Genomic DNA, 14,190 nt, shown 5'->3' on the forward strand with positions numbered 1-14,190 from the left:
AACCTAAACTTACACCTAAAGGAACTAAAAAAGAACAAACAAAACCCAAAGTTAGTAGAAGGGAAAAAACCATAAAGATCAGAGCAGAAATAAATGAAATAGACACTAAAAACAAACAAACAAAAACAATAGAAAAGATCAATGAAACTAAGATCTGGTTCTTTGGAAAGATAAACAAAATTGATAAACCTTTAGACAGACTCATCAAGAAAAAAGAGGGGGTCTAAATCAATAAAACCAGAAATGAAAAAGAAGTTACAATTGACATCACAGAAATACAAAGAATCATAAGAGAATACTACAAAAAACTCTATGCCAATAAAATGGACAACCTAAAAGAAATGGAAAAATTCTTAGAAATGCACAATCTCCCAAGACTGAACCAGGAAATATAAAATATGAACAGACCAATTACCAGTAATGAAACTGAATCAATAATAAGAAAATTCCCAACAAACAAAATTCCAAGACTAGATGGCTTCACAACTGAATTCTAATGAACATTTAAAGAAAAGTTAACACATATCCTCCACAAACTATTCAAAAAATTGCAAAGGAATGAACACTTCCAAACTGATTCTATAAGGCAATGTCACCCCGATACCAAAACTATACAAAGACATCACAAAAAAAATTACAAGCCAATAACACTGATGAACACAGATACAAAGATCCTCAACAAAATAATAGCAAACTGAATTCAACAATACATTAAAAGCATCATACACCATAACCAAGCAGGATTTAACTCAGGGATGCCAGGATGGTTCAATATTCGTAAATCAATCAATGTGATATACTACATTAACAAACCGAAGAATAAAAACCATATGATTTCAATAGATGCAAAAAAAGCTTTTGACAAAATTCAATATCCATTTATGATAAAAAAACTCTCAAGAAAGTGGATATAAAGGGAACATGCCTCAACATAATAAAGTCATATATGATAAGCCCACAACAAACATCATTCGCAATGGTGAAAAGTTGAAAGCATTTCCTCTAAGATCAGAAACAAGAAAAGGGTGCCCACTCTCTCCACTTTTATTCAACATGGTATTGAATGTCCTAGCCACAGCAATCAGACAAAAAAAGAAATAAAAGGAATCCAAATTGGAAAGGAAGAAGTAAAACTGTCACTGCTGATGACATGATAACTATACATAGAAAATCCTGAAGACGCTACCAAAAAACTACTAGAATTAATCAATGAATTTGGTAAAGTTGCAGGATATAAAATTAATATACAGAAATCTGTTGCATTTTTATAGACTAACAATGAACTACCAGAAAGAGAAATTAAGGAAACAATTCCACTTACAATCACATCAAAAAGAATGAAATACCTAGGAATAAACTTACCTGAGGTAAAAAACCTGTATTTGAAAAAGTATTAAGACACTGATGAAAGAAATCGAAGATAACAGAAACAGGTTGAAAGGTGTACCAGGTTCATGGACTGGGAGAATTAATATTGTTAAAATGACCATACTACCCAAGGCAATCTACATATTCAATGCAATCCCCTATCAAATTATCAATGGTGGGACTTCTCTGGTGGTCCAGTGGTTAAGACTCTGTGCTTCCAATGCAGGGGGGTGCAGGTTTGATCCCTGGTCAGGGAACTAAGATCCCACATGCTGTGTGGTGCAGCCAAAAGAAAACAAAAAAAATACCAATGACATTTTTCACAGAACTAGAATAAATAATTTAAAAACTGTATGGAAACACAAATACCTCGAATAGCCAAAAGAATCTTGAGAAAGAAGAACAGATCTGGAGATATCACACTCCCTGACCTCAGACTATACTAAAAACACAGTAAGCAAAACAGTATGCTACAGGCATAAGAACAGACACACAGATCAATGGAACAGAATAGAGAGCCTAGAAATAAACCCATGCACTTATGGTCAATTAATCTATGACAAAGGAGGCAAGAATATACAATGGAGAAAAGACAGTCTCTTCAATAAGGGTTGCTGGGACAATTGGATGTGTAAAAGAATAAAATTAGAATATTTTCTAATACCATATATAAAAATAAACTCAAAATAGATTAAAGACCTACATGTAAGACTAAAACCATAAAACTCCTGGAAGAAAACATAGGCAGAAAAACACTCTGACATAATTTGTAGAAATATTATTTTGGATCTGTCTTCTAAGTCAAAGGAAACAAAAGTAAAAATAAACAAATAGGACGTAATTAAACTTTAAAAGCTTTTGTACAGCAAAGGAAACCATCAACAAAATGAAAAGGCAACCTATAGAATGGGAGAAAATATTTGCAAATGATATGACCAATAAGGGGTTAATATCCAAAATATAAGCAGCTCATACAACTCAATATCAAAAAAACCCAAAAACAAAACCAATTAAACAATGGGCATTAGATTAAATGGACATTTTTCCAAAGAAAACACAGAAATGGCCAACAGGCACATGAAAAGATACTCACCATCACTAACATCAGAGAAATGCAAATCTAAACCACAATAAGGTATCACCTCACACCTGTAAGAATGGCTATCATCAAAATGACCACAGACAACAAATGTTGACAAGGATGTGGAGAAAAGGGAACCCTTATACACTGTTGGTGGGAATGTAAATTGGTGCAGCCACTAGGAAAAACAAAAACTAAAACTATCAATAGAACTACCACATGACCCAGCAATTCCACTCCTCAGTATGTATCTGAAAAAAATAAAAATGATAATTTGAAAAGATACATGCACCCCAATGTTCACAGCAACATTACTTACAATAACCAAGATATGGAAGCAACCTAGGTGCCCATCAACAGATGAATGGATAAGGAAGATGTGGTGTGTACACACACACACACACACACACACACACACACACACACACACAGGAATATTACTCAGCCATAAAAAAGAATGAAAATTTTCCATTTGCAACAATATGGATGGACTTGGAGAGTATTATGTTCAGTGAAGCAAGTCAGACTGAGAAAGACAAACACTGTACATTATCATGTATACGTGGAATCTAAAAAATAAAATGAATGTATACAACAAAACAGAAACAAGACTCACAGACATAGAAAACAAACTAGTGGATACCAGTGGGGAGATGGAAGGAGGGAGGAACAAGCTAGGGGTAGGGGATTAAGAGGTACAAACTACTAGGTATAAAATAAATAAGCTATAAGGATATATTGTATAGCGCACAGAATATAGCCAATACTTGTAATAACTATAAATGGAGTTTAACCTTTTAAAACTGTGAATCACCACGTTGTACACCTGAAATGTATGTAATGTTGTAAAATCAACTACACTGCAACTAAAAAAAACCAAGAAAGAAACGGAGGGAGATGCTCTAGATTAAAAGACATTTAAGACATTTTTTGGAAATTAATTAATTAAAATTAATTCATTTTATATTAATTAAAATTAAAAATAGGGACTTCTCTGGTGGCACAGTGGTTTAGAATCCATCTGCCTGCCAATGCAGGGGACACAGGTTCAATCCCTGGTCTGGGAAGATCCCACATGTCATGGAGCAACTAAGCCCGTGTGCCACAACTATTGAGCCTGAGCTCTAGAGCCTGTGTGCTGCAACTAGTGAGCCCATGTTCTGCAACTACTGAAGCATGCACACTTAAAGTCTGTGCTGTGCAACAAGCAAAGCCACTGCAATAAGAAGCCCGCACACTGCAATGAAGAGTAGCCCCTGCTGGCCGTGACTAGAGAAAACCCACACGCAGCAACAAAGACCCAACACAGCAAACAAAAAAATAAAAACTAATCATAAGAACGCCAGAATGGTTACAATAGTATCAAACAAAATAGATTTCAGAACAAAGAATATTATCAGGGATTACGCAAGGCATTTTATTTATATTTACTTATTTATTTTTGGCCGCACTGTGCAGGGTGTAGGAATCTTAGTTCCCCAATCAGGGATCAAACCCATGTCTCCTGCACTGGAAGCGTGGAGTCTTAGCCACCGGACCATAAAGGAAGTCCCAAGTAAGGTATTTTATAATGATAGAGGGGGTCAATTCATGAGAAGATATAACAATCCTAAATATGAATACACCTAAAAACAGAACCTCAAAATATATTAAGTAAAAACTGATAGAACTGAAAAGGAAAAATAGACAAATCCACAATTATAATGTAAGATTTTGACTTTCTTCTCTGTCACTGCTATAACAAATAGACTGAAAGATCAATAAGGATACAGAAGACTTTACCATCCTAATCAACCAATTTGACCTGATTATTTAGAGAATACTCCATCCAATAACACTAGAATATACATCCTCTACAAGTGCACACAGAACATCCATCAGATGGTACAAAAAAAGTCTCCATAAATTTAAGAAGAATGAAATCATATACAGCATGTTCCCTGATTGTAACAAAATTAAACTAGAAATCAATGACAGAAAGCTATCTGGAAAATCCCCAAATATTTGAAAATTAAACACACTTCCTCTAAACAACAAATGGGTCAAAAAGGAAATCGTGAGAGAAATTAGAAAATATTTTCAACTGAATGAAAATGAAAATACAACATGTCTAAATTTGTTAGAGGGAAATTTATAGCACTAAATGTTCTACTGGAAAAAATAAGTCTCATATCAATGATATAAGCTCCCATATACAAAATAAGAAGAGTTAATTAAACCCAAAGTAATGAAAAGGAAAGGAAATAAAAATATAAGAGCAGAAATGAAGAAACAGGAAACAGAAAAATAATGGAGGAAATCAATGAAACCAGAAGTTGGTACTTTGAAAAATCAGAGAAATTGATAAACCTCTAGCCAACTGACCAAGGAAAAAGATGAGTCACAAATTACCAATAACAGGAATGAATCAATGGCATTGCTACAAACTGTACAAACATCAAGAGGATAAAAAGAGTAGATTTTTGAACAACTTTGTGACAATACATTTTATAACTTGGATGAAATGGACAATTCCTTGAAAGACACAAATTATAAAAGCTCACTGAAGAGAAAAAAAATTGATAACATGAATAGCCATAATTGTATTAAGGAAATTGAAATGCTAGTTAAACACCTTCCCACAAAGAAATCTCCAGGCTCAGATGGCTTCACTGGTGAATTCTAACAAACATTGAAGGAAGAAATAATAGCAGCTCTACACAAATTCTTTCCGAAAATAAGATAATACTTCCCAACTCATTCTGTAAGACAGCATTACCTTGATACCGAAACTAGACAAAGATATTGCAAGAAAAACTTGTAAATTCATCAAGCAATATATGAAAAAAGAATCTATCATGACCAAGTGGGGTTTATCCTAGGGATAAGCTGGTTTAGCGCTTCAAAATCAATCAATATAACTCACCATGTTAATTTAAAAAGGGTAAAAACCATATAATGCAGAAAAACCAACAGACACAAAAAATCTTTTGACAAAATTCAACACCCATTTGTGATAAGAATGATCCGCAAACTAGAACTTCTTCAATCTGATAAATCTGATAAAGAGCATCTAAGTAAAAATTGTCACTAATGTTACACTTTGTCAAAGACTAAATGCTTTTCCCCTCAGTCAGGAATAAAGCATAAATGTTTGTTCTCACCGCTTATATTCAACATTGCACTGAAGGTTCTAGACAATGTAGTAAATAAAGCAAGACAGAAATAAAAGGAATACATATTGGAAAGCAAGAAGGAAAACAGTAACTATTCACATATGACATGATTATCTATGTAGAAAATCCTAAAGAATCTACCAAAAAATTACTAGAATAAGTTGAGAATGCAGGTTAATATAAAAAAATCAATTGCATTTTCATATACTAGCAATGAACAATGGGAATTTGAAATAAAAATGAATAGTATTTACAATAGCATAAAACCTAGGTATTAATATAACAAACATTTGCAAGATTGGTACACTGATAACAAAAAAACATTACTCAGAGAATTTAAAGATCTAAATAAAAGGAGATGTGCCTCATATTCATGAATTATAAAACTATATTATCATTATTGATTACTATTCTTGAATTAAACTATTAATGCATATTTTAATATTTTCCTCTCCCCTAATAGATTGTCTTAAACATTCTTCAAATGTGCTTCGGGTCTAATTCTATGAAAACTGTAAGATAAGAGTTAATTGTTTAATGTCATTGGTACAGAGTTTCTGTTTGGGATGTGAAAAAGTTCTGGAAATAGATACTGGTGATGGCTATACAACATTGTGAATGTACTTAATGGAACTACATTATATACTTAATGATGGTTAAAATGATAAAATTTTATGTCATGTATATTTTAGCTCTCACAATTTTTTTTTTTTTCAGTACGCGGGCCTCTCACTGCTGTGGCCTCTCCTGTTGTGGAGCATAGGCTCCGGACGCGCAGGCTCAGCGGCCATGGCTCATGGGCCCAGCTGCTCTGTGGCATGTGGGATCTTCCCGGACTGGGGCACGAACCCGTGTCCCCTGCATTGGCAGGCGGACTCTCAACCACTGCGCCACCAGGGAAGCCCTATTTCATGTATATTTTAAAACACACACACACACACACACACGCACACAGAGTTAAACAGAAAAGTGTAAGCAACACAAACATCCATAAGGGAGCACTGGGGTGAGCACTTGGAGGATGGGAAAAGGAGCAAAGGTGTTAAACGGGAAGATAAGTTACCAGTATGAGAGAGACACCCATGATGATATCAGTGGAGATAAAGGGAACTGAAATATAAGGAATAAGATTCACCACTAAATGGTCGTGCAGTGGAAAAGAGACACTTAACTCAAGTTAGCTGTGTTAGCAGGTGGGTAGGGGCTGGGCCCATAAGCAGGTTGAGGGGAAGAAAAAAAAGACTAAAATGGTAGGAGATAATGAGGTAAATCTTGGGCATGTGCCTGAAGTATCTGTGGAAGACACAGGAGGTGGTATCTAGTTGGAGGTTGGATACAGTTTTGACACCCACAACAGAGATTTAGCATTAAAATTATTTGAGCATCATTAGAATAACAGTGGTAGATTGTGAATAAGAACAGGAGACTATACAGTGAAGAGAACCAATACAGAATCTGGAGAACACCAGTATTTAAGAGGTCCAATATATACAATGGAATATTACTCAGCCATAAAAAAGAACAAAATAATGCCATTTGCAGCAACATGGATGAACCTAAAGATTGTCATACTGAGAGAAGTCAGACACAGAAAGACAAGTATCATATGATATCGCTTATATGTGGAACCTAAAAAAAAGGGTACAAATGAACTTATTTACAAAACAGAAGTAGAGTCACAGATATAGAAAATAAACTTATGGTTACCAGGGGATAAAGCGGGGAGGGATAAATTGGGAGATTAGGACTGACATATACACACTACTATACATAAAATAACTAATAAGAACCTACTGGGGCTTCCCTGGTGGCGCACTGGTTGAGAGTCCGCCTGCCGATGCAGGGGACACGGGTTCGTGCCCCGGTCCGGAAGGATCCCACATGCCACGGAGCGGCTGGGCCTGTGAGCCATGGTTGCTGAGCCTGCGCGTCCGGAGCCTGTGCTCCGCAACGGGAGAGGCCACAACAGTGAGAGGCCCGCGTACCGCAAAAAAAAAAAAAAAAGAACCTACTGTATAGAACAGGGAACTCTACTCAGTACTCTGTAATGGCCTATATGGGAAAAGAATCTAAAAAAAGAGTGGACATATATATGTATATGTATAACTGATTCACTTTGCTGTACACCTGAAACTAACACAACATTGTAAATCAACTATACTCCAATAAAAATTAAAAAAAAAAAAAAAAAGAGGTCCAGGCATAAAGATGAATTTTCTGAAAGAAAGAACCAGAATAATGTCTTTGAAATCAAAAGCAGACTATTTCATGAGTTACACTTTTAGTTCAGTATGGTGATCTAAGTATATTCATTTACTTCCTTGCATGTGAACATAAAATTAGAAGAAACTGAAAAATAGGAATAAATCTATAACACATACCACAGATTTTTAGGAATTATTAGCAGCTATGAGCAGAACTCAAGGATCCGAGAGGAGAAATACAGGATTCTTGGTTTTTGCATAATCTGCCAAAGCATAGCTCTAGTCTCAAAGCCTCAAGACAGGACTTCTTGCCACTTAACTAATAGCAATCTATCAATTCCATCTCCATCTTGACTGTTTTTATCTTTTTTTTTTTTTTTTGCGGTACGCGGGCCTCCCACCGCCACGACCCCTCCCGTTGCAGAGCACAGGCTCCGGACGCGCAGGCCCAGTGGCCACGGCCCACGGTCCCAGCCATTCCGAGCCATGTGGGATCCTCCCGGACCAGGGCACGAACCCGCGTCCCCTGCATCGGCAGGCGGACCCCCAACAACTGCACCACCAGGGAAGCCCCTGTTTTTATCTTTGCAAGACAGGTTCATGAAGTAATATATTCTCATTTAACTTGAGGAAATGCATTTTTGTTCTAGCACTGCTTCTGGAAGAACACTGAGAAAAGATGTTGAATGATTATACCCACTTAATGTGTGAACACTGCTTAAAATTAGAAGGAGCACTCGTGGAAGGTAAAAGCTTATCTGACCAATATGGGAACAAGTGGGGACTGCTTTCATGAAGGGGAAGATAAACAGGAGGATTTTAGTACAAGAAAGGGAAATGCTCAAATATTCTTAAAAACAACAACAAAAAACTATTTCAGAAAGGAGAAAGGAACCATCATCTCACCTGAGCCATGGTTTTGAGATCTGCAAGAGATGACCAGTCTTCCTTTGGGCTCCTCTTTAGAAAAGGGGCGGTTCCTAAGAAGGCAAAAGCAAGATGAAAAGAAGCCACATGCCACTACACATGCTTTTAAGCTCTCTTATGACTTACGACTCAAGACTGACTCCATTTCCCTTGCTTTGGTGCTTGTTCACTCTATATATTCCACACCAATATGGGGGGAGAATAAGCTAGACAAAAATTTTATCCCCAAAGCCAGCGATACAGGCTCCTGGGGTAATGGGTTAGATTTTGGGCAAGCCCCCAGCTCTCTAGAACTATCTTTTCTCTCCTAACCTGCCTATTATTATTACCTACTTCCAAGCTGTTCTCCATTAAGGCTCTACCATTTACATCATGACCAGCAATACGTGAAAATTCTTGTCACCCCATACCCTCATGAGTACCACGGATACAAACTTCCTGATGCTTACCAAGGTATACACTGTGATTCTAGTTCTTATTTTTCTTATTATGAGAGAAGATAAGCTTCTATTCACAATGTTTAAAAAGCACCTTAATTTGTTTGTTTTTTAAATAAAAGCCAGGCCATGCCAGGCAGCAAATTCCCCACGGCAGCCACCACCGCCATCCATCTTTAGTTTCTTGTCTGTGAAAGTTCTCAATTTTTTCACTTTTCTATTAACTTATTTTTATTTTCTGGATTGATATTAGATCTTTTTTAAAGGAAGGAAATTAATTCTATAATTACTTAAAATATTTTTTATAGTTTTTCTTTATCATACACTTTATTTCCTTTACATATTTGAGTGTATCTGGACTTTGTATTTAGTTCCACTGATCTGTTCATTTAATTGCCAGGATTACTCTGCAGTTATTACAGCTTTAAAACATATTTTAGGGGCTTCCCTGGTGGCGCAGTGGTTGAGAATCCGCCTGCCAATGCAGGGGACACGGGTTCATGCCCTGGTCTGGGAAGATCCCACATGCCGTGGAGTGGCTGGGCCCGTGAACCATGGCCGCTGAGCCTACACGTCTGGAGCCTGTGCTCCGCAACAGGACAGGCCAAAACAGTGAGAGGTCCGCATACCGCAAACAAACAAACATGTTTTAGTATCAGGTAGGCTTACTTCCCCCTTCATTATTTTTCTTTAACAATTTTTGTCTTGTTCATTTTCTCCTAAGAACTTCAGAAAGTTTAAAAATTTTACTGAAATTTTAATGAAACTCCATGAAATGTTAGGGAGTTTTGACAATTTATCATGTGTCCCTGGTCCTTTTATTTAAATCTTTAATTTTTGAGTCCCATCAAAAATTTTTTTATACATCATGCTGTCTTTTGTATCTTATATTTTGATGGCCACTGGCAACTTTCCATAGTTTTTTGATGCATATATACACATACGCACAGACACATATATGAAACCTGTTGATTTGTTAATGTCTTTTCTAGCAAAGCTGAGTTTTCTAACTGTTGTCATTATTTTGAACAGGATGGTAACTTAGAAATTTTTCTGCCTCAGACTCAGCAGATGTCCCAAAGATAATAGGCAAAACAATCTTTCAATTGTCCCTCATTCTAAGATAAAGTCTTGTAAAGTAGCTGACTGTAATGTTTTGCTACCATTAATTTACCTCCTACTTCGAGAGGCTGAGAAAAGGGAATGTCTCTTTAAGAGAGCAAATTATTTTTAGAACATAGTTTTCTAGGGGGAAGAAAAGTAGGTGCTTCTCACTCCCTTATAATAAACAAGGGGCTCCTCAGACCCTGATGCCACTATAAATCAAAGTGGTGAGAGAATTTGGGGGGGAAACGTACATGTTTCCAGGATTTGGGTGGTGGGGGGGGGGAGCAGGGTGGTGGTGACTAAAGTGGCTAATTATCACCTGAGCTCCAGATGGAACCCACGGATGGAGCATGCCTAGGTTGGTTTGGATCCTGTCCAAGAGGACTGATGGGAGAGAACAAGACCTACCAGAGTAGGTGGGCCACTGCATGCCAAGAGGAGGCATCTAGAGAAGTGGCCATGCCCATGAAAAGGGAACTGTATTTGGAAGTTCCCAGTAGTGGGGTCTCTCAGAAGGTAAATATGACTTACACTAAATTATAACGGTACCAGTCATGTTAGCCTCTTCTTGTCCCTGACTTTTCTTTTCCAGCTCCCAATCCATTCCAGCTGCAGACTATCAATCTAGAGGGAGTAAAGAGGGGACAAAATAGAGGTTGAGGAATTAGAGAAGAAACTAATCATGTTTTCTTTAGCGCAGCAGACTTCCAACAGGAGGGAGAGTTTTTGCTTTTAAAACAAGTTAGTGTGGGAGGGAGGGAGATGCAAGAGGGAAGAGATATGGGAACATATATATATGTATAACTGATTCACTTTGTTATAAAGCAGAAACTAACACACCATTGTAAAGCAACTATACTCCAATAAAGATGTAAAAAAAAACAAAAAACAAAACAAGTTAGTGGGACTTCCGTGGTGGCACAGTGGTTAAGAATCCACCTGCCAATGCAGGGGACACAGGTTTGAGCCCTGGTCCAGGAAGATCCCACATGCCGCAGAGCTACTAAGCTCTAGCGCCACGACTGAGCTGGCGTGCCACAGCTACTGATGCCCGTGTGCCTAGAGCCTGTGCTCTGCAACAGAGAAGCCACCACAATGAGAAGCCCGCGCACCGCAACGAAGAGTAGCCCCGCTCGCCGCAACTAGAGAAAGCCCACACACAGTGACGAAGACCCAATGCAGCCAAAAATAAATAAATAAATTTATTTTAAAAAATAAATAAAATTAAATTTAAAAAAAATAGAAGTATTGATTTCTACAGTGAATACTTTATTCAGCTAAATGAGACTGATCTTGTGTTTAAATGTTCAACAGATTTTTTATCTTCATAATGACTGAAGAAATTATTGAAACTTTACTGTCCAGGAATTCACCCAAATAGAAATTCTGAGAGTAGCAGTTATGGGAGAAAGTTTTTTGTGTTCTCCTAATGATGTTCTACTTATGTCAACATACTGGTCATTAGTCAATATGGGGTTTCACAATATACAATTGTTCCATCTGAAAATTATTTTAATTTTACCTCCTCCTCTCCGTTTCTAAAATCTCTATTTTTTTTCTACTTGTCTAATTGCCAGAGTCAAATTCTACAGGCATATAAAATGGACAATATTCAGACAATATAAACAATACATAGTACTTAACTAGTCTTGCATCTACTTTCTCAAATGCTCAATCTCAAATGCTCCATCTCAGTCACACAACGAGCCTGACACATTCCTAGTCACCGTGAATTGTGCAATTACTTGTGTGCACAAATACTTCAAAATTTGACATATTCAGTTATATCATCCACTACACAATCCCAATCCCATAGACACAATTCATGCATAATCTCTCAGAGCCCATTACATCATTCTACACAAAGCTGCAAAATTTTACTCACAAACCCCTTACTGTTGCCTCTCCAAAGTCGCATACAGTCTCAAACACAAATCTACTCGCACCTAATTTAAAAATTAGACACACGCAGAGACCCTCTCACTTTCATAAACAATAGGTTCCATAACGTTCCACAGAGTAACACACGTTCCACACACACACACACACAAGACCAGGCACAAAAAGCTACACAAACAGAACGCCTGTGTGTGCCAGGCCGAGCTCACACCCGCCTCGGCGTTCCCAGCCCTGGCTCCCAGTTCCTTCCCCTGCCTAGGTTCTTGTTTCCCCCCTCGCTTTCCTCCCCGGCCTTCTCTCAGCCCAGGTTCTGTCTTCTTTCCTCGCTTTTCCCAGTCCTGGTTCCCACCTCCCTGCTCGGCAATCCCCACCGGGTACCACAATCACCAGCCTGCCCAGCGCCAGCAGGACCCACCAGGCTCACCTTCGCCTACTGGCCAGCCATCTGCGCTTGCGCACTCCAGCGCGGCCTCTACCTCCCAAGAGGCTCCGCGGCTCCTTCTTCGCCGCTGCGTCTCAGGCGCGCCTTCTCGACATCCGGGTTTTTGCGGCCTTGAACTACATTTCCCACAGCCCCTGGGCTGCTTTTGAAAAGAACTTTGATATTTGGTTCATCCTCTGATTCCCTTCTGAGGTCCTCTCAGTCGTCGCACTCCGAGTGGTAACCTGAGTCTGGGCACGGCGGGCACTCACGGTGAGGAAGCCCCCACCCTCTGGCGCACACAGGGCGTGTGGAGCCTGGAGCTCAGGCATGTGTAGGCGTGTATAAGAGTGTGTGAGCGTTTGTGGCAGTAACGAGGCGGGGTGTGTGTGCGGTGATGAGGCCGTGTCTGGTGCAAGATGCGGGACCCTTTGGGTGACCGTGATCGGCTGTGATGTTGAGGTAGGTGACACTGTGGGGCTTGAGACCGCCCTTCAGAAGACGATGCTGTTGTTACCTAGTATGGTGGAAGAGGCTTTTAATTTTGTGACCGGGTGGGAGTTTGGTTGTGTCACGGGGTAAAGCTTCATTTCTGCAGTTCTGGTTTAACGTCGGGACTGAGGCGATCTGTTGAAGATCTCCCTGAGAGTGTATCTGTGTCTGTCAAGACGACGATGCCTTTATTAACCAGAGTTGCACTGAAGCACGGCCTGAGCTGCTTTTGTCAGCACCTCCACCTCCAGTGCCCAGACTCCAGTGCTTAACGCAAAAGATATCAGTGGAGTGAGTGTTGCCTGCCTAGGGGCCAATTTTAGGTTCTATTGTTTCTTAGTATCTGTATCCTTTTATCACTGCTTTCTCTTTTCTCCCACTTTATAGCCAGGACACCAGCTGCAGAGAAATAGTCACAAAAAGGGGAGTCAGATATTTGAGTGGTGGGATAAAGGTTATATACAAGCAAGAAAGCACAAACCTGTTTTTGGAATGAGTTTTGGGGCTGGGAGTGTCCCTTAGGCAGAGTCCTAGGAAGACCTGTAGAGAGCCTAGGAGTAGGATTCCTTCCTCAGAGGATCTCTTTTGGGAGCTGAGGTCAAGGTCCATGTTTCAGAACCACATCATTTCCAAAGCTGTCTCCCCAGGAAACTTGCTGTGAACTTAGAGAAAGTTTCAGCTCTGGTTATCAGTGACCCTGGCCTTTCCCTTTGATTCTAAGAAAGGTTACTAGTACTCCCATCTCCCCTTTACTTCCATCTGAGTATGTGTGTGGTAGATGACTGAGCTTGGGTGGTGTTGAAGAATTTCTTCCAGTTTAGCCAGTTCATGCTCTAAGAAAGGTCTGGTGTCTCATGAGTCCTTACTCCCCTTCTCTTCACCCTTCCCCTGCAGTGCAGCTCTCTGAAAGAAAAGCCCTGGGGAAAGGAAAATGTTACAGAGCATATCTGAAAACCAAGCTCAAGGTCAGGGATTTTGTTGTTGTTATTCTCTTTGTTTTAGTTTTTCAGAAAAGGGAAGTATTTGCTCTCTTTCTCCTGAAATGGTTAGGTTACAATTAGGCAGGGCCTTGTGATGTACTTTGACTAATAAAATGTGG

At 38.9% G+C, this 14,190-nt stretch overlaps 1 protein-coding gene across 2 annotated transcripts in view; it reads right to left on the minus strand.

Annotated features, from left to right (window-relative positions):
- LOC309977045 (uncharacterized protein) overlaps positions 1 to 12,642 on the minus strand; it is a 29,589-nt gene extending 16,947 nt beyond the window's left edge. The window contains exons 1-3 of one of the 2 annotated variants that reach the window (XM_082862968.1): positions 12,603 to 12,642; positions 10,811 to 10,903; positions 8,715 to 8,788 (exon numbers count right to left, since the gene is read on the minus strand). In XM_082862968.1, coding sequence (XP_082719094.1) covers positions 8,715 to 8,723 — 9 coding nt within the window. In that variant the 5' untranslated portion in view covers positions 8,724 to 8,788; positions 10,811 to 10,903; positions 12,603 to 12,642. Of the gene's footprint in view, positions 1 to 8,714; positions 8,865 to 10,810; positions 10,904 to 12,602 lie in introns of those variants that run through there. The other variant, XM_082862969.1, reaches the window with a different exon arrangement.
- Positions 12,643 to 14,190: the final 1,548 nt, after the last annotated feature.

The sequence above is a fragment of the Leucopleurus acutus genome (assembly GCF_964270905.1).
Source record: "Leucopleurus acutus genome assembly, chromosome: 20".
In the NCBI taxonomy this organism is placed as follows: domain Eukaryota; kingdom Metazoa; phylum Chordata; class Mammalia; order Artiodactyla; family Delphinidae; genus Leucopleurus; species Leucopleurus acutus.